We start from the raw sequence: 27,801 nt of genomic DNA on the forward strand, positions 1-27,801 counted from the left end.
AGCCAAATGCAAATAAAGCTAATAAAGAATTGGACATCAGCTTTGTGTTTTTTGGAACTCTTATTGCGATTTCACATTCTTTCTCTCCTCATGTCCTCTGATTTATATTTTTCTTTGGAGAATTTCTAATTCAAGAGCCGTGGCTGATCCTAACGCATTTACATTCGCGTGGCTTGAACTGACATCTGACGGCTTACTTACGTGACGAAGGAGGAAGTTGTGTATTAAGCAGGGAGAACGGTGTTCTGCATTCACATGTGAACGGGAAAGACCCCGACGTTGCAAGGCTTCAGAGCAAACTAATGGGCTAAAGAGTGTTGAGAACGAGTGGCTGTTGCCAGGGAAACGCATATGGCTGGTTGTGCACGTCAAGTCATGTTGTGAGTGGGCGAAACCGCCCGTTCATTTGTGTGCATTCACTGAGTAGAGAAACCAACGATGCCAACTATCACCATGATTGACTGTTACTGCATGAGCAACTGCGCAGATAAGGCACTGCTGTGCTTGTTATTTGTGCTTAAAAGTGTACCGCATGGCCAGTTTTCACTCACTGATACTGAGCAGGAATTACTCAGCATATTTTGAGTTATTGGACATACGGTTTGTGTCCGAAGCCCTTAAGAGTATATCTGGTTTTGTTAATATTTATGAAGTCAGCTCGTATAAAGTCATATCAGACTTTTATAAAGTCATATTAGTATCATAAATAACTTTACTCAAATAAAAAAAATATACATCTTGCCTTCTAGAAAAATTCAACTAAACTTTGAAACTGTAGAATTTCTCCAATTGAATTATGGTAATTCCAGCCCACTGACGCAAACACATACACAAGTACTCGTACATTATATACAATAACTCGTCCTACGGTAGGTTTCGCCTTTCTGAATTTAATCATATAGTACGTTGGTGTGTACTCAGTCATCAGTTTTGTGATGTAGTCAGAAACCTTGGAAAATTTCATAAATAATGCTTTAGAAATGTTAGCACAACTATTTATAGAGATTCATGGATTTTTTTCTACAGTACCCCAACTACTCTGGTTTTCCAAATATGCACTGATGCTTCTCTTGAATCAAAACTTTTTGTACTGCAATTTATGCTACCTTTATGTATAAAATATTACTTTAAACATACATTATATTAAACATATGTTTATTATACTTTGTATAATATATATATATATATACACACACAGATTTTTCATTCTAACAAACTTTAGAAAGACGACAATGGCTCATAGATTTAACTGCCTTATCGCCAATTGAAAATAAACATTCGACAGTGAATTTCTGTTATAAAACATCGGAATTAAAATAAGGCACAAAGCATTTTAAACCTAAGTGAAATCTAATTATATCTTTTTATTTCCAGTTAAGGAAGACGTCTGGTGGTGGGTATCCATCATTTCGTTAGTGATTTCTATCGTAGCAACTTCACCATTGCAAAAAAACAGAGTGGTGATTAACAAATCGCAGTTGTAATCATTACAATTCAAGCTAAATGGCCAAAAACAGTTTACCTCCCACATTGCAAGAAAGCGTGTTGTTTTCCGTTAAGCTCATGGAAAATTGAATTCTTTAATAAATTTAACTTCTGGAACTGTTACATCAGTGTAGTCAATTTTTCTAGCCGAATCGTCGACCAGAAAAGTGCACTCTGCATCATGGAATAAGCTTCCATGATGCAGAGTAAGGTGGAACCATCCACCTTATACATGTACGGGGAAATAATAATAAAAATAAAATACCCGTATGTAAATCTTATAATATATAAAGTAATATACTTTATGATTATACTATTGCTTATTTAGTAACACTTGAAACAGAGTGTTTTCGTTGTAAAGATCTTGTTTTCATTTCTATAAATAATCCAAATTTGTTCTCATTTTCTGTTTCCGCACCTTGTGTGGAATATATATTATAATGCCATCTTCAATATACCTGGCTCCACTTTCGGTTATTTCTCCTTTTGGTAAGCGAAAATGGTTTTCTTCACACAGAAGAAGCCCATGCTGCAGTACATTGTGAATAAAAATCATTTCTGAAAACCTCTTTTAAGCGAGTTCTTGGCAATTTTCACCGTCTTTCGTAAACCTCAAACGCCTCCAAGGAAAGTGGAAACAGGCTCGACAAAATTCCCTCACATGAAAGCATTTTGTCCAGAATTCTTGATATAAATTGTGATGCTTTTCCTTTGTAATCCATTCAGTTCTTCCAGTTCAAAGTGAAAATAAGAATCCAACTAGTATAAACGGACTTTCAGCGGTGCTACATTCTTAAAGAGAATTTTTATGTTTTTAATAATCAATTTGCTATTTTACAAATTAAAAATATAGTCGTTCTGATTTTTTAAAAAGATATCCGAAAGATATCTTTTTATGGAAACGACAATAATTATGGAAACGACATTCCTCCAGTAATTCAGTAGCCATGTATTATAATATTGATTTCTCTTGCTGCATTCGAGAACAAATTAAGGAAGATATTTGACTTTCTTTAAGCATCAATAGAGTGTAAATAAAATCAATATATATGGCTGAATGCTTTGCTAGTTCAAAAAGTGTTGAACAACTACCAATAACCAATGCAGATAAAACATCAGCAACGTTTATGGAGATTTAATTAGTAAAAAGCGTTTTGTGGTGCCTTTTTAGTTCAGTTCTGGGAACTTTGGTCTCTCCGATTTATCTTGTTCTGCTCGACCGACCGATATCTATTCCTGTAACAATCAATTTCGTCGGATTCCGCCAAAATTCACAGGATTTCAAAAATTGAAGTCCTGCGAGATTTTTTGCAAGCCAGTCTAAGAATTTGGGAGATTGTCCAAAGACACAAGACAAATTCGATTGCCTGAAACACACCTCAAACCTAAATCCCATACAAAGCATGATCAAGCTTTAATAATTAAGAGAATGAGTGAACTCTAAGGCCAAATATTTATAAACATATTCAGAAGTATTTATTTCATCCAAATATATCAGAATGTCTTGTCTAATCAATCATTAAAGTCAAATATTAATTTTAAAGACAGTCTACTGTAGATTAACTGTACATGTCAAGAATATTGCTGGATAGTTCATTGTTTACGTAAGGATTTAATGACATAAGAGCATCTAAAGCAAAAAATTGCCTCATTTAGGTACCTATTAATCTAATATTTTTTGAAAAATGATCGTTAACACGGATTCGTTGAAAAAGGAAAGCGGATCCTTTACATTTGCTGAGTTGCATTTCAAAAGTAGATAGAAACCCAAGTGCATTCTAGCAGTATGCATTTCACAATAAACGGAACTTTTTTAAAACCGTATTACGCCTTTTTCATATGATAATAATAAACGATAGTAGGCAAGGTTCTCATGACCCATCCTCAATCGCTTAAGCATAATGTCTCTGCGTCTTCGTTTGGTACTGAAGTGCAGTATTTGTGGGTTTTATTTCATGAATCCTGTTGGGAATTTGATACTTTCAATACCAGTCTATTTACCTTCCCTTGCTTTTTTTTTTTTTTTTTTTTATAAGTGGTCCTTAATTGGTGTAGAGAACAGCAGTTATAAGTATTTGTTTATATTTTGTTTTTAACATACTGAGTTAGCTGTGTGTTAAGCCTAAAGTCACAAAGGTTATGAGGCGTCAGTAGTGTCTGTAATTGCGTGCAATGTCCAAATTGGTTTGTTGTTTGCCAGACGAAAAACCGCTATTTTTATTAATATTATTAGCTATACGGTGCAAGGAAACCTGAGGCTTATGCTGCACCAGCCAAAAAAAAAAAAAAAAAAAATTTCCTGAGTTACCCTGAGAGAGAGGGAGAGAGAGTGTAGAAGGGAATCACCAAGAAAGAGAAGAACGATGATATCCAGCTCAGGACCCTGGGTGTACCAAGCCCATACTTACTAGATGGGAGCCCCCTTACCCAGTAATTTCCTCGCGGACTTTTCTAGACGGTGTGCGAAGATGAGTTTCAAATGATTTAGTATTATAACCACAGAGCATTACTTGTTATATGTAGCTGATTTAGCAGCCTTATTTGCTACTTCATTTCCCGGAATTGTTAAGTATCCTGAGTTCCAACGAAGTGTTATTTCTGTGGATTGTTTTTAAGCAGCGATTTTTAAGCAGTATAATACTATATGAAATGCGACAGGAATTTATCTGCTGCGCTATTTTGAATCACTGTTATTACTATTATTATTTTATTTATTATTTTTTAAAATTTTTATTTTGTAAAAAATGCCTCTCGTGTCTATCTAAAGTACCATGTGGAACTGATTAAAACAACTGTCGTTTTCAGATTAAACAAAACTCTAACCCGCTTTTCAAAAATAAAGATTCACTATTGCTACGTTCCTTACAAATAGCATATCCCATCTTTGCTAGCTGTTATGAACATCCTTTCGTAAAAGTTTCGAATACACCACTCATGACTTCGCTCATCTTTAAAATCGAATTATAGTACGACAACCTAGCAGTAATGCAACTGTTAAAGTGAAGGTTGCGAAAATAACTTGTAATATTGCTTTATTGACAATAAAAGAAGAGGTAGATTCAGTCACCATAGATATCTCTGGTATTCAGAGATTATTAGTATTTTTAAACAACATCCAATGTCATATCATTCACCTGTTCAAAAATCAGAAATGCATCAATTCAGATAGATTTCTATGTTCAGTATCGTGCCCATTTATATAAACAGGTATTCCAATAAACATTTCTCAATGTTAGTTTTTAAATCTGATACAGGTGGTACAAGGAAGAAGACGGAACTCTGGTATCTTTAATTCCAAATCACAGAATGACTGAATTGGACGGTTCGCTGGTAATTCAGTTCGCCGTTTCAAAGGACAGTGGAAAATATGTTTGCGTCGTAAATAATTCTGTTGGTGAGGAGAGAGTTCGTACAATTTTAACGGTCACAGGTAAGATACAATTTCACTTCTCTTTGGAAAAAAAGTTAATACATTAATAAGATTTACTAATATATTAATAAGATATTCATAATTAACAGATCTAGTCAGTATGAAAAAAAGCATCAGAAGTCATAACAGGTAAATCAAAATGAAATTATTTTAAGTTGAAAGAAACAGATATCAACAAAGAAATAATCAAACAGTATTTGTGATACTGTAAGGACCCAGCCTTACAATAAATTATAAAGTTTGTTAAATATTGGAAGAATTAATTGTGGCGTATATAGTTAGTTTCAGTCAAGTATCATTTGTTAAGAAACACTGAAATTCGAAGGTTAGTCCAAACACACCCAGTTAGTTAAATCTCGGTTGTATGGAAAAATTCCTTAAGCGAGTCAGTAAAAGCAATCATAATGGACCGAAACAAATCCCACTTAAGACAGGAGCATATACTCTATAGAAAGGGCACTGAGTGCGGAAGTGGCCCTATTATAGATTTCACGGTTCGACCTCTAGCAGGTGTGGGCGACTAGAAATGGATATGGGGGTGAGGTCACAAAGAAAGCCTGAAACTCTTAGCTGACCGGAACTTACGTTTAAATTCTAGAAATATCCAGTAATTTCCAGTCTATCGGAAGTTCGATCACACTAGGAAAAAGAAAGCACGCCCACGGAAATGAAGGGAGACGAATAGGATCACGAATGAAAGGATGTGGAAGTCAACGATTGGCCAGTAAGAAAGCGGTGGGAAATTTGAGAGAAAGGAGAGAAGGGAAGAAAAAATTGATACCGGATTCATTCGGGGAGGAGTTTTTGTGGTGGAAGCAGTCCTGGGGAGATGGAAGCTGTAGTGGGAGAATTGATTATAAGAATTTATTTTGTGAAAGTCTAGAGTCGGAAGTATCGTTCCCTTGAAGAAGTTAATGCAGTCTATGGAGGAAGAATGGTGAAACGCCCTAGAAGCAAATTTCTCGATTGAGCAGTTGAGTGACTAGTCGACCCGAAAGGTATCCCAGTCCTCGGACGCAACGCAGATGGAAGAAGAAAGGAGATAAGATCCCGTATTATCTTCAGCCGTGCCGTACCCGGTAGAGAAACCCAGGATAGATTACTGTGTTCCCCGGATGAGCAACCTTTCGTTTTCCAGTCCTCACCCCGAGCAGATAGGAAGAGAGACCGAGCAGGGAGGAATACCAGACCATTGCGTAAGTGTTAGAATAAGTACTGAGAATATAATTTGTAAAAAGGGGAACTAATTTAATAATGAAAAGGACTCTAGGAGGACGCTATAAGTTATAAGAGAGAATGTCAAAGTACTAAATATATATACATATATATTTGAACGAGTGTAATACTTAAGGAGTGATAATTCAATTTAGTATAGAGATCAGAGTAATGCAATTTAAGAGTAAGTTAACCTGTAGTAGGAAGTAAAAATTTTGTCCTTGAATTATTGTGAATGTTAAATTGCTGTGAGTATGACTTATTTGGGGTAGAAAATGATTAAACAGGTAAACAATTAAATGAGCATCTAGCCCTAATTGTGAAATAGTGGATTAATTGAGCGGAAAGGTAACTAAGTAAATTTGTTGGATATTGTTGACTGTTGACATGTTTGCAAGTAAGGATTCTGGAATGAATATATATGTATTTCCTAATAAGTTGGGAAACGAGCACTTATGAAATTATATTTTGTCTGTTCATTGGCTGATGGTGGTTTATTGACTTACATGGACTGTTAAGGAGCAAAGAGACAGATTGTGCGTTGTGAGGGGTAATAAATGCCCGGACCTACTGAAATCTTTGTAGAGCAACATGAAGAGACACAGTGATATATATAAGTATTAGGATTTAGTAGTTCTTTTGATAACAAGGTTGACTGTAAATTACAAGATATATACACATTTAAAAATTAGTAAAATAACAAGTGTCAAACTAAATACTGTATTCTGTTAAAGGTTATTGTAATTTTCTTATATATAATATGACAATAATAAACAAATTTGTATATTCTACATTCTTGTGTGTGTGTCTGTCATTTCTAAACTCAGCCAGTCCAGTGGAAGAATACCTTATTATATTAGGGGTCCCCGTGAGTCTGGGAATTTTCTGAAATCAATCAAGTCAGGTGTTAAAGTGGGAGGGGTTAAAATAAGGGGATATAAAAAAAATATAACATAATATAATATAATTGTAGGCCTCCTTTCAGAATAGGATTTTCAGAATAAATAAAATAGCTTCTTACCCACCCCCCACAATTGGCGAGCGAAAGCCAGGATAATTCTTCACGACGGAAGGCTGAGTTCAGAACGACAAAAAAAAAAAATATATATATGTATATATATATGTAATCCAGTTGCTGAAACTGATAGAAAAAAATTCAGCTGGCGAGCCAGAAAGTGAAAAGTGAAAAAGTAAGTAGTTAAAGTGGGTACTGAAATAGAATTTCCTTGTGTTTAGAATTAGGTGAATTAAGTTATAGAATAAGAAAGGTATTGACAACAAATAACGAGTTAATTAGATTAAACCCCAACCTCGAAAGATAAGTCATGGCTACAAGGAGAGCGAACAGCAGTAGGGATAGAGAAAGGGAGGAAAATATCAACGGGCAGGAGACATCAGGAGAAACAATTGTTAGTATAGGGAATGATAATAGGGGCCCAATTAAGTTAAGCAAATTTTTAAAAGTATTTAAAGGGGAACCATCAGAAAATGTGGAACATTTTCTGAGAAAACTGAAAATGATTAAGGAAAAGGAAGAATTAACGGAACTAGAAATAGTCATGATGGCGGAATTCAAACTGGAAGGCAGGGCCCAGACTAGGTATTTAGAGGAAACCCAAGGGATGGAAATAGAAACATTAGATAATTTTGAAAAGATATTAAAGAAGTTATTTTCCCCAAAGATCACGTTTCTGGAAGGGATCGGGATATTAAATAATTACAGTCAAAATAATCGCGAAAGCATAGAGGACTATTACAAAAGATTTTTAACAGTAAAATTAAATACTGAAGTATCAGAAAAAGAAAAAAGTGCCTTTGACAAAATCCTGATGGGACAGTTTTTGATGGGGGTCAGAGATAAATATAAGCGAGAAATCCTTAGGAGAAAACCCAATTCATTAGCTGAGGCCATGAAACTAGCCACTGATGAGGAAAAGCTAGATCTCCAAGGTCGGGGGGCAACAAGAGGGGACATAAATATAGTATCAACTGGAGAAGGGACAAAACCGAAAGGTAATAAAGAAAGGGAAGGCGAAATTAAGCTAGAAGGGCTAGAGAAACAGATAGCGGGAATGGAAATAAAATTAAATAAATTATTAGAGCAATTAAACACGAAAAATAATGCACTAGATGAAAATAATAGGCAGGGGGGTGAAAGACCGCAAACGGGGCAGAGCACAAGAGGTAAGTACAACGACACAGAGGGGTGGAAAGGGGAAGTCAAAGAAGTTAGGCGAGAAAGATATGGAAAGAAATGCTATATATGCGGGCGAAGCAATCACTGGGCCAAAGACTGCTGGTATAGGGATAGATATCACGGGGACAGAAATGAACACTGCCAAGACAGGGGCACAAATCAAGGGCAGCATATAAGTATGAATGCTCTGCATCTTAGACACTGGAAAAATAATTCCTGTGAAAAAGGGAGGAATAAATCAGGCAGCACAAGGGCGATGTCCCTCACACATAGAAGTAAGTTTATGAATAAAGAACCAATAGTTTTGGCCAATCGAGGACATAAATGGAATCGTCAAGGTCAGGTGAAGTGTTATAGGTGCAGCAGATATGGGCATATAGCCAGATTCTGCCGGACTCAGATGGTGGATCAGGGAGTCAAGTATGGGAATACTGATCCCAGAAAGTCATGGAAGATCAAGAGAGGTCGATTTTATCCTTGGCGCTCAAGAAACCTCATATTTGGTCCAATAGAGTGCAAGGATAGGCCAGAAATGAGAGAGATGAATTATGGAAGTCCGGTAAGTGAGAGAAACGACAAGAGATCAAGCTCGGTAATTGAAAGGAAAGAAAAGAAGTGGAAAGAGACTGAAAAAATTGATGTGAAAGGGCGAAAGAAGGGACCCAGACGGCGGAATAGGACCAAAACACTACACGTGGGAACATTAGAAGTAAAGGAGAAAGATAAAGAGAAACATGAAGATAGCGAACTGTTAAATAAAGTGGAAGAAAGTGGAGGTGAAAAGAATGACAACTGGGTAAATGAATCAACAGAGTCGAAGAGAATCGAATGGCCATGGAACCACAGAACTGAAACTTCCTATGGGGAAAGGGCCCTCAAGTTGAAAGAGACAAACAGACTACAACAAATGTATTTAGGAGCAGTATTTAATGAAAACATGGGATGGGAATAGTTTTAGAAAAAAAAAAATTAAGTAATGTCATGTATATAATTGTATATAGAAAATTTAGAAGGAGGGATAGATTGTAGTTAATAAGTAGGCCCTGGAAGAAGGCACATCCGCCTGAGGACCTGTATAAAATTTATATATATGGGATATAAATTTTTAGGGGGAGAGGGATGCAATGTAAGGACCCAGCCTTACAATAAATTATAAAGTTTGTTAAATATTGGAAGAATTAATTGTGGCGTATATAGTTAGTTTCAGTCAAGTATCATTTGTTAAGAAACACTGAAATTCGAAGGTTAGTCCAAACACACCCAGTTAGTTAAATCTCGGTTGTATGGAAAAATTCCTTAAGCGAGTCAGTAAAAGCAATCATAATGGACCGAAACAAATCCCACTTAAGACAGGAGCATATACTCTATAGAAAGGGCACTGAGTGCGGAAGTGGCCCTATTATAGATTTCACGGTTCGACCTCTAGCAGGTGTGGGCGACTAGAAATGGATATGGGGGTGAGGTCACAAAGAAAGCCTGAAACTCTTAGCTGACCGGAACTTACGTTTAAATTCTAGAAATATCCAGTAATTTCCAGTCTATCGGAAGTTCGATCACACTAGGAAAAAGAAAGCACGCCCACGGAAATGAAGGGAGACGAATAGGATCACGAATGAAAGGATGTGGAAGTCAACGATTGGCCAGTAAGAAAGCGGTGGGAAATTTGAGAGAAAGGAGAGAAGGGAAGAAAAAATTGATACCGGATTCATTCGGGGAGGAGTTTTTGTGGTGGAAGCAGTCCTGGGGAGATGGAAGCTGTAGTGGGAGAATTGATTATAAGAATTTATTTTGTGAAAGTCTAGAGTCGGAAGTATCGTTCCCTTGAAGAAGTTAATGCAGTCTATGGAGGAAGAATGGTGAAACGCCCTAGAAGCAAATTTCTCGATTGAGCAGTTGAGTGACTAGTCGACCCGAAAGGTATCCCAGTCCTCGGACGCAACGCAGATGGAAGAAGAAAGGAGATAAGATCCCGTATTATCTTCAGCCGTGCCGTACCCGGTAGAGAAACCCAGGATAGATTACTGTGTTCCCCGGATGAGCAACCTTTCGTTTTCCAGTCCTCACCCCGAGCAGATAGGAAGAGAGACCGAGCAGGGAGGAATACCAGACCATTGCGTAAGTGTTAGAATAAGTACTGAGAATATAATTTGTAAAAAGGGGAACTAATTTAATAATGAAAAGGACTCTAGGAGGACGCTATAAGTTATAAGAGAGAATGTCAAAGTACTAAATATATATACATATATATTTGAACGAGTGTAATACTTAAGGAGTGATAATTCAATTTAGTATAGAGATCAGAGTAATGCAATTTAAGAGTAAGTTAACCTGTAGTAGGAAGTAAAAATTTTGTCCTTGAATTATTGTGAATGTTAAATTGCTGTGAGTATGACTTATTTGGGGTAGAAAATGATTAAACAGGTAAACAATTAAATGAGCATCTAGCCCTAATTGTGAAATAGTGGATTAATTGAGCGGAAAGGTAACTAAGTAAATTTGTTGGATATTGTTGACTGTTGACATGTTTGCAAGTAAGGATTCTGGAATGAATATATATGTATTTCCTAATAAGTTGGGAAACGAGCACTTATGAAATTATATTTTGTCTGTTCATTGGCTGATGGTGGTTTATTGACTTACATGGACTGTTAAGGAGCAAAGAGACAGATTGTGCGTTGTGAGGGGTAATAAATGCCCGGACCTACTGAAATCTTTGTAGAGCAACATGAAGAGACACAGTGATATATATAAGTATTAGGATTTAGTAGTTCTTTTGATAACAAGGTTGACTGTAAATTACAAGATATATACACATTTAAAAATTAGTAAAATAACAAGTGTCAAACTAAATACTGTATTCTGTTAAAGGTTATTGTAATTTTCTTATATATAATATGACAATAATAAACAAATTTGTATATTCTACATTCTTGTGTGTGTGTCTGTCATTTCTAAACTCAGCCAGTCCAGTGGAAGAATACCTTATTATATTAGGGGTCCCCGTGAGTCTGGGAATTTTCTGAAATCAATCAAGTCAGGTGTTAAAGTGGGAGGGGTTAAAATAAGGGGATATAAAAAAAAATATAACATAATATAATATAATTGTAGGCCTCTTTGAGGAATAGGATTTTCAGAATAATAAAGATTAACTAAAACCACCCCCACAATACAACGGAAAGTGTCGTTCTACTTATTTAAAGGGTTACTCAATTTTCATATAATTAGGATCGTAAAACCTAAAAAGAAGGAAAGATCACTCAATCCCCATGTCAGCATGTACTTGGCACCCTTTTAGAACTAGCATTTGATTCCCATCCTAAACAGGCGAGATTTCTGATGGCCATTTCACTCCAACTTGGGTTAGCCAGTTTCTAAGGAAAAGGCGGAAAAATTTATCAAATCGGCCCTGAACACACAGTCCGGGTCAAGATAAGCATTGGAGGACCACCGCATTATCCAGTATAATCTTACCAGGATCAAGGATCTGTCAGATAGAACATTAATCGTCATAAAATTTTGGTAACAATACCAAATGGTTTCTTTATTTTTTGCGAATCATCTACACCTTGAATAATAAAACCAAAATATTTTTATTTTTTTTTGCCACTTCTCTATTCCTTTCTTTAATGGAGGCCTCGGCATGCGGTTCACTGCTTAATCCAGCTTATCCCTTCCTTTAAAGACCATCAGAGCAGTCTGTCCTATATGGTTCACTTACATCGATCGATTGGTATACGTACGAAATAACCGAAGCTTGGAATTAGATCTGAAGACCAAATGTGGTGTCAGTATCACCACATGGTGACGTATTATTGCATAGAGGTATCAGAGATACCACAATGCTAACTCAAAATGACTCAGAATGAAACGGGGTTATTTAAAAAAAAATAATTATAATAATAAACCAATAACGAAGTGTAAATAAATTGTGTCAACTGCTTTGGATACAGTCCCGAGAACTTTATACTGATCAGCACGGTAAAGAAATGGGATACACTAGTCCAAATTACATCTGACTATAACATGAAAAACGGTTATTAACAAAATCCAAAATGCGTAAAGTAGGTCGTCCGTAACAATACGGTGGTTTCGCGACTCGTCACTGGTTTGAAGAGGGTTGAGTTCGAGTCCTGTCCACAGATGGGAAAATTTCTGAAGTCTTTTTCAGTTCTGGCTGTAGTTAGCAAATCTCAGGCGAAAAAGGTAGGATTTTCTCTCGTGAGTTATTTGGAATTTTTCAGCCCGTGTAGTATGTAAATATGTCCATGAACATATACTTGAACAGACATAATACACATAGCTCAATGTGGTTTTGGTTGCTGACAACAACGACTTAGACCATAAACAATAACAACGGTAACGCAAGTTAGTAGTCACATCTTGGGTTGGATCTTCATTGTCAAACCGATATGATTTTTTTCCTATTTGTGTAGGAAAAAAAATAAACTTCCAAAATACTTTAATCTGTGGAAAAGTTAGTTGCTTTCATGGAAAGATAAAGAACGCTTCCTCTGATAGCTCTAGTTTTTCATCTCACCACTAGAGAAAACCAACACAATACGATCCATACAATACGCAACTTCCAACCATGACATATTGACGTCTTATGGCTTCAGATGGAATAGACGCTGCCTCAAGAGCAAAGAAATATATTTGGGAATTAGTTTTACAAATAAATATTTTAAGATCGTAAAAGGCAACTGCAACCAATTTGGAATGGACACACGAAATTTTCTAATTTAAAAAAAAAAAGCGTAATTTCAAGCGCCGATGGGGTAATAGCATAACGTTTTATTTGATCTGTGTGTCAAATCTTGAAGAGAAATATTTTTACAGACACCGAAACACAGCTTAAAGAACCAAACTTAACAAAAAAATAAAAAAATATGAATCCGGGTAGCCCACCTAAGGAAGAAGAGCATCAGTCGACGTGGCTTGTGATGGCAAGTTATAATACAAATTCAAGTAATCAGAAAAGGACGATTTCCGGTTTAAGGGACGACAGTATTGTTCTTTCGGATAAATCTCTTAAACTTTCTAGCTCTTTCTGTACAACTTACTGATGAGACAATTTTTATCTAAGTTGGTAATTAATTAATTTAACAGATTCATAAAGATGACCAATCCGAACTGAAATCATATTCAAATATTCCGTGGCATCCTTCCTTTTAATGCATATTTCAGTTTTGTGACTTTGTGAAAATTAATAAATTCTTGCTTTATATTTAATACTGTTCGCTGTTAAATGTTTTAAAAAAAAAAACTCCTTTCCACAGTAAAAATACATTTAATGATTATTTTTTTCATTTTTGAAGTACAGAAAGTCGTATAGAATTTTGTTAGTGGTGCGCGATGTGAAAGTATGACAGGCTGCTCTAAATGATTTAAAATACGCAGGTCTAATTAGAATGTGGGGAAGTGTTCATTGCCTCAAAATTTAGAATATATCGATCTCATTATAATACTTTAGCTTTCACAGTTTAAAAATTCTGCCGAAACAGATCCTGTTTGCAGGCCAGCGCCACCTACGTACATTGTTACCACCTGGACCCATTATCTAATCTCTTTTTAATTTATTCACGCAGTGTTTATTTATTCATATGCATTGCATGATTATTTTAAAGTTGCTGGAATTATTGTTAGACACATCATATGTATATTTAACTAATACACACCGGCTTCTACAACTACCTTTGTATACATAACTCAGTCATTTCATAAGTAACTGTGTTTCTGCATTCTAGCGCCATTGTCTTCTCATATCTATCCTCAAAGGCAAGTGGTGGATGTTGGTAGAGCTGCAACGTTTAACTGCACTGTTTCTGGCCATCCAATACGAACTATCATTTGGGTTAAAGATCAGCGACCTCTACCAGAAAATGGAAGGATCGTGCTCTTATCTCGGGAAGTTTTGCATATCACAGTCGTCCACAGGGAAGACAAAGGAATGTATCAATGTTTTGTCTACAACGATATAGAGTCGGCTCAGAATGCTGCTGAATTAAAACTAGGAGGTAAGAACAGACATTATTCTTCTTAAATATGTTTGATTGAAGTGTTCCAATTGAACATCTCTTATGCAGTAACATAAATCAAAGAAGGTTGTTTAGTTGTTATATAGATCATTATGCAAATATTTAGGTATTTTCCTTTTAAGATGGTTAATTCTACTTAAACAGTCTGAATTTCCATAGTGCATAAAATACTGACTGTGCAGTCGCGCTTAAGAAAGCTGTAACGACGGTTAAAAGCGAAATAATGTACGCCTCACACCTTTTAAAGTTTGTTTAAAGTTTTCGTTACTTTCAGTTTATATTTGGTCGTTAATGTTTTAGTGCGCAATAAATAATAAAGAAATTGCAAGCATTTTATTTAACAGATGCTGTTTTATAGCCCATTAAAACTTTGGACATCTTTTAGCAATCTTTGGATATCTGTGAAATATTAGGCACACTCCCTCTTCTTTACAATATAAAACCAAGAAAAATATCTCCGTTAATATAAGAGTGTGCTCTTTAAAGTGTCCCAGTTTTCTCAGCGAATTAAATCTCAGCAAAACAGCCGAGTTCGAATAAAGCAGTATTACTAAAGTTTGATTCACACATGTTTTAGCTATAAACTTTTATGAAAATCTGGAAAATTTATTTCGGAAAATGTGTTTAAAATATAATGAGAAACTACTGCAATATCGGGAGATTATATTTTCAAGTAAAAGGGAAACCATCAGCTTCGTAATGAAATACGAACCAGACGAATCAGAAATTAACTTGAACAGTATTAATTTTTTTAGTGATATACGGGCAGTTTACTGGTGACACCAATGATTATATACAGTATATGATATAAATAATTATTTATATTCAGTTAATTAGCAGCTATCTGCAAACAATTGGATCATTGAGAATGATCAAAGACGATGATGCAAGAAGAATATACAGATTTAAAAATTACATTTGAGTCCATAACAGGGCCGCTTTACCATTATATCTTCACGATGTCTGTCCGACCGACCGCATGTTAGAACTCGACTCTTAGGGGCCAGATTTAATGAAATCTTACATTTTAACTTATAAAGATGTTGAGCCATTCCAAATTTCATTAAATTCGGTAAATATTATGTATTGTTTTCATTCATATTACACGACTATTCATATACTGTACATTGCAGCTGAAGCACTGGATATAATGCTTGTTGCCATGCGCTGGTTAAGGTCTTGGTTTGCGCATAAAGGTCGTTGCTTTTTGCACCTTTCTTTTTGTTATAAATCATGGTAAATTACTATTTTCTAACGCACCTGAAATGGCGCACTGCATACGTTAACTAATTCGATTAAACTAATTTTTAATACCAGATCATGCTCGTTTACAATACAGCGGATACAGATAGCTACGCATTCATATTACGTGTTGTTAATCTATAGACTACTTAATGCAGTAGTATAAAATATATACGTAATATAAATTTCAGTGTTTGCTCTTCTCTCTCAAAACTTGATTCAAAATAAATACATTCCCTGCATATATTTTAAGAAATGTACAATGTGTAGAGCTTCACAAGGACAAAGGCTGTTACTTGATTTCCTTCTGAAGCTCCCAATTGGCAATTGTGGCCCATTAGAATGAAGTTATTGGACCAACCTTTCATAGTTATCTCTGTTGACAATAGAAAAGGGACAGTGCAAGGATTGTTTTTATTAAAGTATTCTGTAATGCAAAAGGGGTTTGTTAAAATTCAGTTTGATCTACACAAGAACTAAGTAGATAAGAGTAATTAAGCGGAATCGTTTTAAATATGTGAAGAGTTCTAGTAAATTGACATAATCACCAGTGATTAACGGCAGAGGTTCATTTATTGGGATGGAAAATAGAAGCCAGTGCGTCTGTCTTGTTGATAACGAAGGCAATCAATGAAGATATGCTTTACTGAGAGAATGGTAAGTAATCATTACATTGGAGAAGATCATATATTTTTTTGTACCTTTTGTGATTAAAAACAAACGGGTCAGATGAGTATGACCATTGTGTAATCTATTTCCCGAATTCGCCATCCATAACAGTGATTCTGTTTCACCTTATTGGTTAACTCAGTTGGCCACAATAGCATCCATTGGTTTGTACTGTACATACCTTCCGGATGACTGATGAGGTATGAAACGGCACTTATGTGCATTCCCTGATATGAGTTGGGATTCAGTAAAAAATAATGTAAGCGCTTTTCTGAAATTGTACCAATTGAATCATGATTATTTTTTTAAATGATATAATGACGAATAGAATTATTTTTTATGGCATTAAGCCTCCATAATAATGTAGGTAGTGTTTGATGTCAGACAATGTTCTTAATGCTAATTAATATTAATTAATTTTAAAGCAAAGAAAATAAGCTCATTTCTGTCTGCTATATATATATATATATATATATATATATATATATATATCCATCCAAGTATGAAAAAGCAAATAGTAAATGTTATAATAATATTGAAAGTAACCACAATACCAGGTTAGAATCCGAAAATATCAATATATTAAAATATAAAACACTGTATCCTTATGGTCTTAATAATAAATGTAATGGAAATTGCTACACTAGCAATACTATAAACGATACTTGTATATATATACCCTGTTTCAAATAGTAAAAAGGCCCAAATCTAACAGAATAGCAAAAACATACAATAGTAAAAAAGCCCGCACACCAAATATAACTGACGATTTTAATGACATGTTAATGTATTGGGACAAACCAATTATACATGTCAAACAGATTCATGATTTTATATTCGGGTTGAAACATAGTAAAATCCGAGCTCTTGACACAATCAACTCTAACTATATGCATAATAACTTACACCTTTTTTCTTTATTATGAACAAAGAACAGCAAGCGGCCCCTAGCCAGAAACTGGCAAATCCGCTATGTACATGCATAGATATATATACAATGATATATATATGATACAATATATAATGATACATACAATGATATATACATATAATCGAGTTAATTACAATGTTATAGGTGTGATGAACATGTATCATGTTCACAGAGCAAATCACATCACGTAATTAATCAGAAGTATTACTTGTGTCCCAGGAACCACAAGACAGCAGTCTTTTCCTATCCTAGGAAGAACGAAAACCGCACCCACTGAAGGTAGTGCTATATACCAATGGGTGTTAGCTAATCCTGTATCCACAGCTGCCCAAACTGGGGTACCAGCTAATAAAAAAAAAAAAAAAAAAAAAAAAAAAGAGAATAGATGGCAGGCGATGTCAGTTTCAAGAGGCTATAGACATTGCAGGTGTTGGGTTGGTTCCTTGTTGTTGATATGTTGATAAACTTGAGAAGAGTTGCTTTCTTTTAGTGAAAACAGCAGAGCAGAACTGTTGTAGAGCTGAGAACGATTGAGAATTTTCAGTCAGCGCCACTTCATTTCCTTCAGAGAAGTTGCTGACAGCAGCTTGTAATGTATTTCTGTCATCGTGGTACAGGTTGCAGCGATACAGAATGTGCGTCCAGGTTTCCTCAGCACCACACAAGCAGAGATTGGTGTCAGACAAGGCAAATTTAAATAGTTTGGAGTTGATGGAGCCGTGCCCAGTAAGTATATACGATGTTGTTAGGCTAGGAGAAAACCATTGGCGGATGCTCTTGTTGAGAGGGAAGGTAACTGCAGGAACAAAAGAGTGGGTGACTTGACCAGTAGTACTGGAGTCCCATCGTGATTGCCACACACTGATAAGTTCATTCCAGATCCTCCGTTTCTCGTCTTTGATGTTAGCAGTTAAGTTGCATGAGATGCCGAGAATCTCGCCGGGAACTCCGTGCTTTAGACGATAGCATAGTCCTTTGAAAATTACATGCAGGTCTAGTGGTAAGACTCCAGCAAGAACCTGCAGAGCAGCAGAGGACACTGTCCTGCAGGCCCGGAGCATGGCAAGCAGCATAATCCGTTGAATGGAGATGAGCTTGGAACGGAGTTTAACATTAACGGCTCTATGGAACCAGACTCCCGAAGCATATGTTGTTATTGGTACGAATACTGCTGTATAATATAGTAAGAGAGTCTTCCTGTTTAGTCCCCAGTCCGATTTGGAAATTCGGATAACTGCTGCAGTGAACTTCTTAATCTTCGAGGCGAGGTGATTAATATGAGAGGAGAAGGTTAACCTGTCGTCTAAAATTACGCCAAGATGTTTTAATTCAGGAACAAAAGGGATTTGCTTTCCGTCTATCTTTACATTTGGAGGTCTTCTATAATCTAACTTGCCTTTAAAAATCATCAGTTTTGTTTTTGTGGCAGATATTCGCAGTTTATGTATACTTGACCACTTGATGAGCTGAGAAAGAGTTATATTGGCTGATTGTTCTAGTTGCAGACGTGATCGACCTGGAATTAGAAGAACCAAATCATCGGCGTAGGCGAAGGCAGAGATATTGTCAGGTTTTTGCGTGAGCCAGCTGTCCAGAACTATGTTCCAGAAGAGGGGCCCCAGAACTGATCCCTGGGGGCATCCTCTTGAGATGGTCCTTGAGAGAGATTGCTGTTTTGAGATTACTTGGATGAGTCTATTTTGGAAGTAGCTTCTAATAACTTGGAATAGTTGCTGAGAGCACTTGGCTTTGGTAAGACTATTGAGAGCGCTCTCCCACCAGAGGGAATCGAAAGCTCCCTCGAAGTCAATGAATATGGCCATTTCATATTTTGCCCTTGAAGCTGATATGTGGTTAACTAAAGAGACCAAGGCGTCTTCACAGGATTTTCCCTTCTTGAAGCCAAATTGGGATGGAGACATTAAGTTTTGGCCTTCAATTAAATCTGCTACTCTGGGTGCTAACAGTCTTTCAAATAGTTTGCCAAGGTTTGCCAAAAGAGAGATGGGTCTGTATGCTTTGGGATCAGATTTATTTTTGTCCGGCTTGTGAATAATTTTGATCAGAGCTACCTTCCAGAGATTTGGAAATATCCCCTCAGTAAGACATTTGTTGTACATAGTTAGAAGTATTTCTGGAAAGATTTCAGCAAATTTGATAATTACAGCATTTTCCACAAGATCTAAACCCGGACAATGGATATTTATTTTGCTTAGGGCCAGCTTTAGCTCGGGAAGAGTGAAGAGATCTGTTGCATATGAGGAGTGGTAGGTTGAGTTACTATTCCTGATAGATATTTGTTCTGGAGTTTCTGTGGTGAGATCGTCCAGGGGAAGCAAGCGATCCAGGATGGCGTTAACTGAATCATTCCAGTTAGTGGTTTCTGTGTTGTTGTTCACTACAGTGTTGTACACTTCATGAGAGTGATACTTGGTTTTGCTAATTTTATATAATAGACCCCAGGGATCAGAATTTCCTGTGGAGTGAACTAAGTGTTGCCAGGAGGCAAGTTTTTGTTTAGCAATTGTATTTACGTATTCATTCCGCTGGCCTTTATAGATATTTTTTAGTCTGGTGACTTCTGGTTCAGGCCAGTACCTTCTACGTTGAAAGGCTCTGCGTGCTTTGTGTACTTTTTTGCGCAGAGTGGAAAGTTCAGCTGTCCACCATGGAACTGTAGTATGCTTGCTAATTTTCTTCTTAGCGGAGCGTTCTGTAGCACGAAGTAAGGCAGCCTGTACATAGAATGCATATTCTGAGGAATTGAACTGGTTCAAAGACCGGCGAGTGTCAACGTTAAAATCCTGGTGAATTGAAGACATAAATAAAGGCCATTTGATGGTTTTGATAGAAAATCTTCTGAGATCTTTTGGAGGAGGAGAAGGAGGGGGACCTGTAGAATTTGGAAGGAGAAAAAAAGAAAAAATTCAGAATTTCATGTCAATTGTATTAGCGAGATAAATAATTTTAAAAAATATATATCGGCCAATGGGAAAAAATTAGAAAACTGGGTACAACGTCTCGAGAAAATTGAGGATTTAATATTGCACAGAGAAGGGCATGAAACAAAGGGCATTGAGATGATACTTGAAGGCATTAACAGAATAGCCGATACTCTTGAAACATACCCAAGAACCCCGAATAGCTCAAGAAAAGAAAAGGAAGCCATACTCAAAAGGGAAGTGGGTACTCAAACATCAGATCCTGTCTCTTCCGCGCCCAGTGAGACTGTACCGCAGCAACCTCAGGTGCCGATCAATAATAATAATAATAAACCTGCTTTTGAGGTCTCTAGTCCTCTCGAAGAAATGCTGAGGAATTCTGACTATTTAGAATTTATCAAAAAAATCACACAAAGAAAAACTCCAGATTCCTTATTAAGAGGAGACAGATCCTCTCAGCTAAACAGACTGAATCAGACTACACACCAGTTACCAGCTGCACAAGAAGAAATAACGCATCAGAACACCAAAAGACCAACTAAAGCGGCCGTCAGAGGTTCAGAACTGAACTACAAAAATTCCAAACAGCCCAAATCGAGCTATCTGCAGCAAAACATACAACAGCATTACTTCCGACCAACAATGGACAGTAATGCAACAAATACAACTGATGGTCACAACATGCCGTTTGAAAATAGTTCTAAGAAGACAGTTGAACCAAGAGCATGGAGAATGAAATCAACACCTATCAACAGTAACGTTACTTCCAAGCAAGACAAGACCTTCTTCACCCAAGCAGCTCATAATCGTGATGCAGTTATTGGCTCTAATCCGAACACATTGGGTATCAAAACAGTGCAGCGTAGAGGAAGGAGGGCAAGGCCTACCAGCATTTTTATAAGTCGACTATGCCCGGAAACAACAGTAGAACAAATCGAAAACCTTCTGAAGCAGCTCAACATACCCGGTACCCCCATAAAGGTCCATACCAGGCATCCATCCTATTCCTCTTTCCGGATTAAGATCAAAAGTCCCAATATAGAAAGATATCTAAACACAGATATGTGGCCCGCAGGTCTCTTGGTAATGCCATCGTTTGGCAATCATAATGAACAGCCAGCGGTACAAGCGATCCCGAGACCAAGGACGGACAGTGTGCCTCTCTCTGCATAGCTAGGCAGCGAACCAGACTGCCCCTTCCAACTTACAATCATGCAGATCAATGCACAACACTCTAGATGCGTTGCTGATGAGATCAGGCTCATTGCAACAGAAAATTTATTTGATATAACTTACACCTTAACCTCCTGATTAAAGACATAATTAAATTTATTTTTAGTAATAAAAAAACTAAGGTTACATATGAATATATCAACATTAAATTCAGCCACGCATTATTCGATTATGTCTGCCTAGATAAAATCATTAACGTATATACAGTATAAGTGATTTGCCTATTACAAATGCACAGATACGCACCAGATTCAGCTATAATAAACCGTTTGGACTTACAGTCTGTAATTATAAAAAAAGCAGCTACTAACCTCGTCAATAGTGATATTGAGGCGGTTTGCTTTTGCCATTTACCGCAATATCAGACATTTGTGGACGCACACCATAAACACATTATCACCGGAGATTTGAGCATTATAGACTATCCTGAGCTACGTGAGATTCTATCATTTGGATTTAAATTTCGACCAAATACTGATATTAATACCAACGCCGTCATTAAACAACTACACTCAGATATAATGAAGTTCAGCCTAAAGTTATCCTACAAATATAACATATCCTTGGAAGCCTTCCACAAGTGGCTTACGCTCACCTTTCAGGCCATCAAGAAACAGATAAAGTCCATATGCAAGAAACTACCACCTACTAAGGTTTTTAATATAGATACAATTAAGCAGAAGCTTAAACTGATACAAAATAAGTTTATAATTACTACTATTGATAAAGCCTCTAATAATTACAGCATTATATGTAAAAAAATTTACACTACAGCATTACTAAATGAACTTAACAATAGTAGCACATACAAAATAGTAACGGACAAACGAAACGCTATTACTAAGAAAATACGTGCTTGGCATAAAAAATTAAAGCTTACTAACCATACCACTATATACCCATACATATACTGTATACCTAAGTTTCATAAAAATCCTACTGGTTTTAGATTTATAACTTCGTGTAGGGATAGCTACGCTAAGATTCCGCATCACAAACTCGTTAATTTACTTCAAATTATTTTTGATAACATAGGTCATTCAAATATTATTCTCAATAACAGACCGGTATTAAATTACATCAATAGCAACACTGGCATCAATACGATAGAACATATCAATACATTTGACTTTAATAACTTGTTTACTAGCATCCCGCATAACAGCCTAAAAACTGTGTTCTGCGATTATTATGATAAATACAAAAATATCTTACCCTGTGAGAAACACTACTGTGATGACCTTTTTAACCTTTGCATCTTCAATAACTACATATTTAATGGCAGTAATCTTTATAGGCAACACACAGGTATACCAATGGGTGCATGTAGCTCTTGTATAGTGGCAAATTTATACCTACACCACTTCGAATATAATTTTAAACACAATATGGTTCTATATAGATATATTGACGATTTGATAGTTTTTAATATGCCTGACTTCCTGACAGAAGCAATCAAATATTATCCGCCTGAATTAACATTAGAACGCACCAACACTAATAATTCCAAATCTGCTACCTTCCTGGACTTGGATATAAGGATAGATAACAATACCGTACACACCAAACTATATGATAAACGCAAAGATTTTCATTTTAATACCATTGACCTCACTAACTGGAACTCGAATATCTCAAAAAGGATACATCGCAATATCCTAATCGCACAAAGCATCAGAAGATTACATATGTAACCAGACTGATTATATTATAGATACACTCGAATTCAGATCCAAGTTATTATATAATTGCTTCCCACACCACATAATTACAAGATATCTGTATAAAGCTATATTGATAGCAAACAACAAGGGGAATTATAACCTTAACGCACAGAGTATTATAGATAAAGTCCTAAACAGGCGCTAATATAACATAGCCTTTGTATATATATATATAAAAAAAAAAAATTTTCGTAGGTGTTTCTTTGGCTTAGATAAATTTCGTTGGATATGTAATTATGTAAATAGTAGGCACTGCTCATGGAGTAAGTTGCATATAGCTTACACGCATTAAAAACGTGTACCTATATTTGCTCCATGGGTAGGAACTTATTCTGTAAACTTCTACTATGACTTCGAGAGAGATACAAATACTTATTTGACGGCTTTTCTATGTGTAATATTATGCAGGATATTAAAAAAACTGCAGAGGGCGCTACATGTAATTATACTTATTTTATCACTTAACTTAGCTATTACATTTCCTAGGGGGGCTACGATCGTAGTTATATATGCTACACGTGCCAATACACGTGGTTTTTTAGTACCTTGGCTATACAGTGGTAAGCATTCTTATTTTAATCTTAACGCATTCTAATAAGGATACCTACTATAAAGTTACATCCTATGTTAATTATCTTACTTTTTCTTTGCTGTTTAACTTTCACTTTCTTATCCCTATCTTTTCATACCTCATGAACTATTAGAGTATTCGAGGGGGATTGAGGTACTATATCTATTCTTATACCTTTTTCCGTTCGCCTTGGTTAGCGATAGCTCCCACTGTTATTTTTGCTTAGACTACCGTGACTGCATTTACTATCAACTACGCATATATGCCTAACAATAATTATAGCTCTTTCTATAATTTTAATTTAAAATTTTGGCTATCCGTCGGGCTAACAGTCATCTTGCCAGCTTACTGCTAAATTTGGGATTAATTAACAAAATTTTAATTCTCGGCACTACCTTTTGGCTCTAACTTACTACTATTTTACATATATTTGGACATAGTTATGCTGGATGATGACTACAGAAACGGATAGCTCGTTAATTATGGTTGATACATTGAAAGGGTTAGCCCTAGAAAAAGTCCCTTTCAAAGTATCTTATTGCCATAATTAACATTTTAATGGTATTTTTATATATGTTTGTAATTTATTGCTTATGTCATGGCATATATTGATTTTTTCCAGGTCACGTTGGGTACCCGCCATGGTTTTTGGTTTACCTGATAAGCTAGTATATCATTATTTTACCTTTAAAAACTCTTACCACTATAAACTTAATTCATATATATATATATATATATATATATATATATAGCAGGGAGAAATTAGCTTATTTTTGCATGATATTGTCGATTGTTTCGGTCTGCTGAGACCCTCTTTCTACAGTTGCAGAGGTAATCACCACAGAACTGCTAGTGGGAGACTCATGAAGGGGATCTGGGTTATCTATTATTGATGTATTTTGTGAAGATTGCAATTTGGAAGTTCCAGTTATAGGTTAACTGAAACTGGCAGGTTTGCTTGCCTTAAGTGTGTTTCTGCAATCGGTGACCTTTTGAATAAAAAATGTATGGCCAAACGGGATGAGAAAAGGCAATTTGGGTTTAAGCTGCATATTTAACTGTTAACATCTTCCTTCGAAGAAATAATTCTGCTCATGAGCTCATATATACAGACGGCGAACTAACCAAAAAAATTCTGAGTGCATTATGAACAGAATGAATCCACCTCAGAGCAGTTTCATTAGCAGAATCATATACATAAGCACCATAATCAATACTCGATATAGGTTTAACAGAGCAACACAATCTGCGCCTCTAGTCCTAGCAGAGATAACACGGCATGTTTCACTTCTTTTTAGCAGGAAGTGCGTATACATTCTAAATACATTTTTAGAAGTTATATCTACTGTCAAGTGCCCTTAAATCAATGCTGATAGTGAGAATTATGGTTTGATTAACTAACCGTTGTTCAGCGTTCAAAATCATTCTGCGCTTCTTATAGGAATGAGCAGAAAGAGTTTGTTCGAATAGTGGATAACCAATTTTTCAATGTTCATGCATTTACAGGTTTTAAAACTTACTGAAATTGGCCTGTTATTTCCGTACATGTATCATCTAAATTTAATAACATTCCTCAGCTGATTATTAATAATTTTTGTTTTAATTTCTAAGTATATTTTTAATGTTACATTTATTGGGTTTGAGTTTTAGCACTTTTTTGCTACTTAACTATTTCTAGTTAAGTCGTAAGCTGCGAATTAGGGTACAATCTTAGGGAAACGACCACATAGGTCAGAGGAGTTTATAATTCTTGCCATCGTTAACCGTATTTAGCAGGCAAGTGAGCGTAAATTTTTCCAATCCAAAAGCATTTGATATCTGCACCCTGAATGAAGTACTCGTCTACATCAGGCCTCAAAGTTCATCATTCTCATATATCAGGGGGACTTCAAGTGTCAGTTGGTAAGCATTCATTGCTTAGGCTTTGTTGATATACCCATTAAGTAATGGAATTAGAAGTCTGTAATAAATAATAAACACTTGTACATCTGCACAAGTGTTTATTATTAATTCTATTAATGACGTCTGTAGCTTTGTGCAATTATTTCCCAATTGTTATAAATCTGCATACATTATACTACCTTTTGATGCTTTACATAAATATTTCTGGGAACACTAATAATTATTCACTGTTCTTATATCCTCCGCTAGATGTCGCCCCCGTACTGATCCATATCTTTCCCGAGGAAGCAGTTCAACCGGGAACATTCGTATCACTCAAATGCACCGCTTCTGGGCACCCTCTACCGCAGATTACGTGGCATTTAGACGATGCTCCAATTCCAGACGCTCTACGATTTAGGGTGGGCGATTTCGTAACCTCAGATGCTCACGTGGTTAGTTACGTTAATATATCCGAGATTCGAGTGGAAGATGGAGGCGAATTCCGGTGCGTTGCGAACAACGCTGTTGGGACGGCAAGTCACGCTGCACGAGTGAATGTGTATGGCGCTCCGGTGATCAGGACGATGAGGAATGTTACCGTGATCGCTGGGGAAACTTTCTCCATACGATGCCCTGTGTCAGGCTATCCAATCGCTTCCGTGACTTGGGAAAGAGGTAAGTTGTGTAAATATTTCATTCTTTTACTCTCAGTGCATTTTGCTTTGATTGCTTGGCTCAGAATGAGATCCATATCTGTGCCTTGGGATAACTTAGTACGGATCGTGTCGAAGTCAACAAGTGGAGTCAAATAAAGTTTGTACGACATTGCCAAGTCAGCGGACAAAATAAAATAGATGGAAGAGGAGGGAGATCAAACTTTAAGCGTTAGCACAGCAAAGCACGAATTTTATTTTCCTTTACTTTTAAATGTATGAAAAACTTATTCGCTTTATTTGACATACTTGAATGGCTCAGAAGCTAATCGTTGTCTATCAACGTTTATGAAAATAAACTCTGTTTGACATAAAATATTCTAATTCAGGATGTAATTTTACTCTCTTGGCTGAAGGCATATTTCTATGCAACCCTTTTTTTTTTTTTTTTTTATTTAAATGTACCCCTTCCTTTGCACATATCACCTGAGAAAGAGTAAAAATGCCATCCGCATTTAACGTACTGAACCATTTTAAAGCCTTAAATACTTCGTTCGGACCTCTTAGGTGCCTAGTTTCCAGACAGCAATTTGCAGAATCTACCTTCTCAGTAAGAACGTCCTTTTGTGCTTTCAACCAATTATGCTGCTGTTTTTTGCACCCTTTAAAGCAGCCCTGCATCCTTCTGAAACGAGTCTTCCAAACCTTTATACAGTATTCAAGATGTGGCTTAACTATTGCTTTATACAAGTGGAAACCACTTATCTGTGTCTGACGGCAAAGTTCCCGTAAATAATTTAAACCCCCCCCCCCCCCCCACAGGTTGTCTTAGCAGCCTATCTGAACTGCTCAGAGAAGCGGACCAAAAATGAAACAGAAAATTTGCTTGAATCATAGGCAGTAAAATTGAACATTAAGAGTTGTTGGAGATGGAGAAGCAACATCAGCTCCACTAACCAGCAACAAACATCAAACTGCTAACTTACAGTGAAACGCCTAGAGGAGGCTTTCGAGTACCATGAATCCTGACATATTTGAAGAAGAGACTCCCAACACGAACATGAGCTCTATGGTTAGGGGAAAAATATTGGAAAATTATGATGGCTGATTAGTAGGGTTTGTCTGTATGCAACCCTGTACATAAATAAATTACTCCCGGGTACAGTTTGTCCAGCTCAAAATAATTTTAAAAAATGTATTAGGATATATCTAAGAATAAAAAAGTACTACGCTCGATTATACGGAAACTTATACTGGTAGGAAGTATAATATTAACTTTTCCGTTGAACATAAAATAAATATTTAAAATTCATTATCAAATCAGTAAAGGTGTTTACATATTTAATGAAATATATTCATCAAATGTATAGCTATGTATTTATCGGTAAATAAATGCTGAAATAAAAGTAGAATTCCATTAATAATATCTCGTGTCTTTATAAAAAGAAATTCGTGATGCATGAATTTAACTCATATTGATTGTTGTGTAAACTAATTAACAGATTTATTGCTAAGCAGATAAATAAAATGCAGCGCACTCTACAATAACATTCTAAGTTCAATTTAGCTCCACGCGATTTAACTTGTAAT

At 36.1% G+C, this 27,801-nt stretch overlaps 1 protein-coding gene across 1 annotated transcript in view; it reads left to right on the forward strand.

Annotated features, from left to right (window-relative positions):
- The window catches only part of LOC150084458 (cell adhesion molecule Dscam1-like), a 435,843-nt gene that overhangs the window by 201,582 nt on the left and 206,460 nt on the right, over positions 1–27,801 (forward strand). The window contains exons 6-8 of the mRNA XM_090376242.1: positions 4,740–4,915; positions 14,072–14,341; positions 25,826–26,233. Of these exons, the coding sequence (XP_090232368.1) occupies positions 4,740–4,915; positions 14,072–14,341; positions 25,826–26,233 (854 nt within the window). The remainder of the gene's footprint in view (positions 1–4,739; positions 4,916–14,071; positions 14,342–25,825; positions 26,234–27,801) is intronic.

Source organism: Mastigoproctus giganteus, chromosome 6 (assembly GCF_048544385.1).
Source record: "Mastigoproctus giganteus isolate SK-2022 chromosome 6, ASM4854438v1, whole genome shotgun sequence".
Classification (NCBI taxonomy): domain Eukaryota; kingdom Metazoa; phylum Arthropoda; class Arachnida; order Uropygi; family Thelyphonidae; genus Mastigoproctus; species Mastigoproctus giganteus.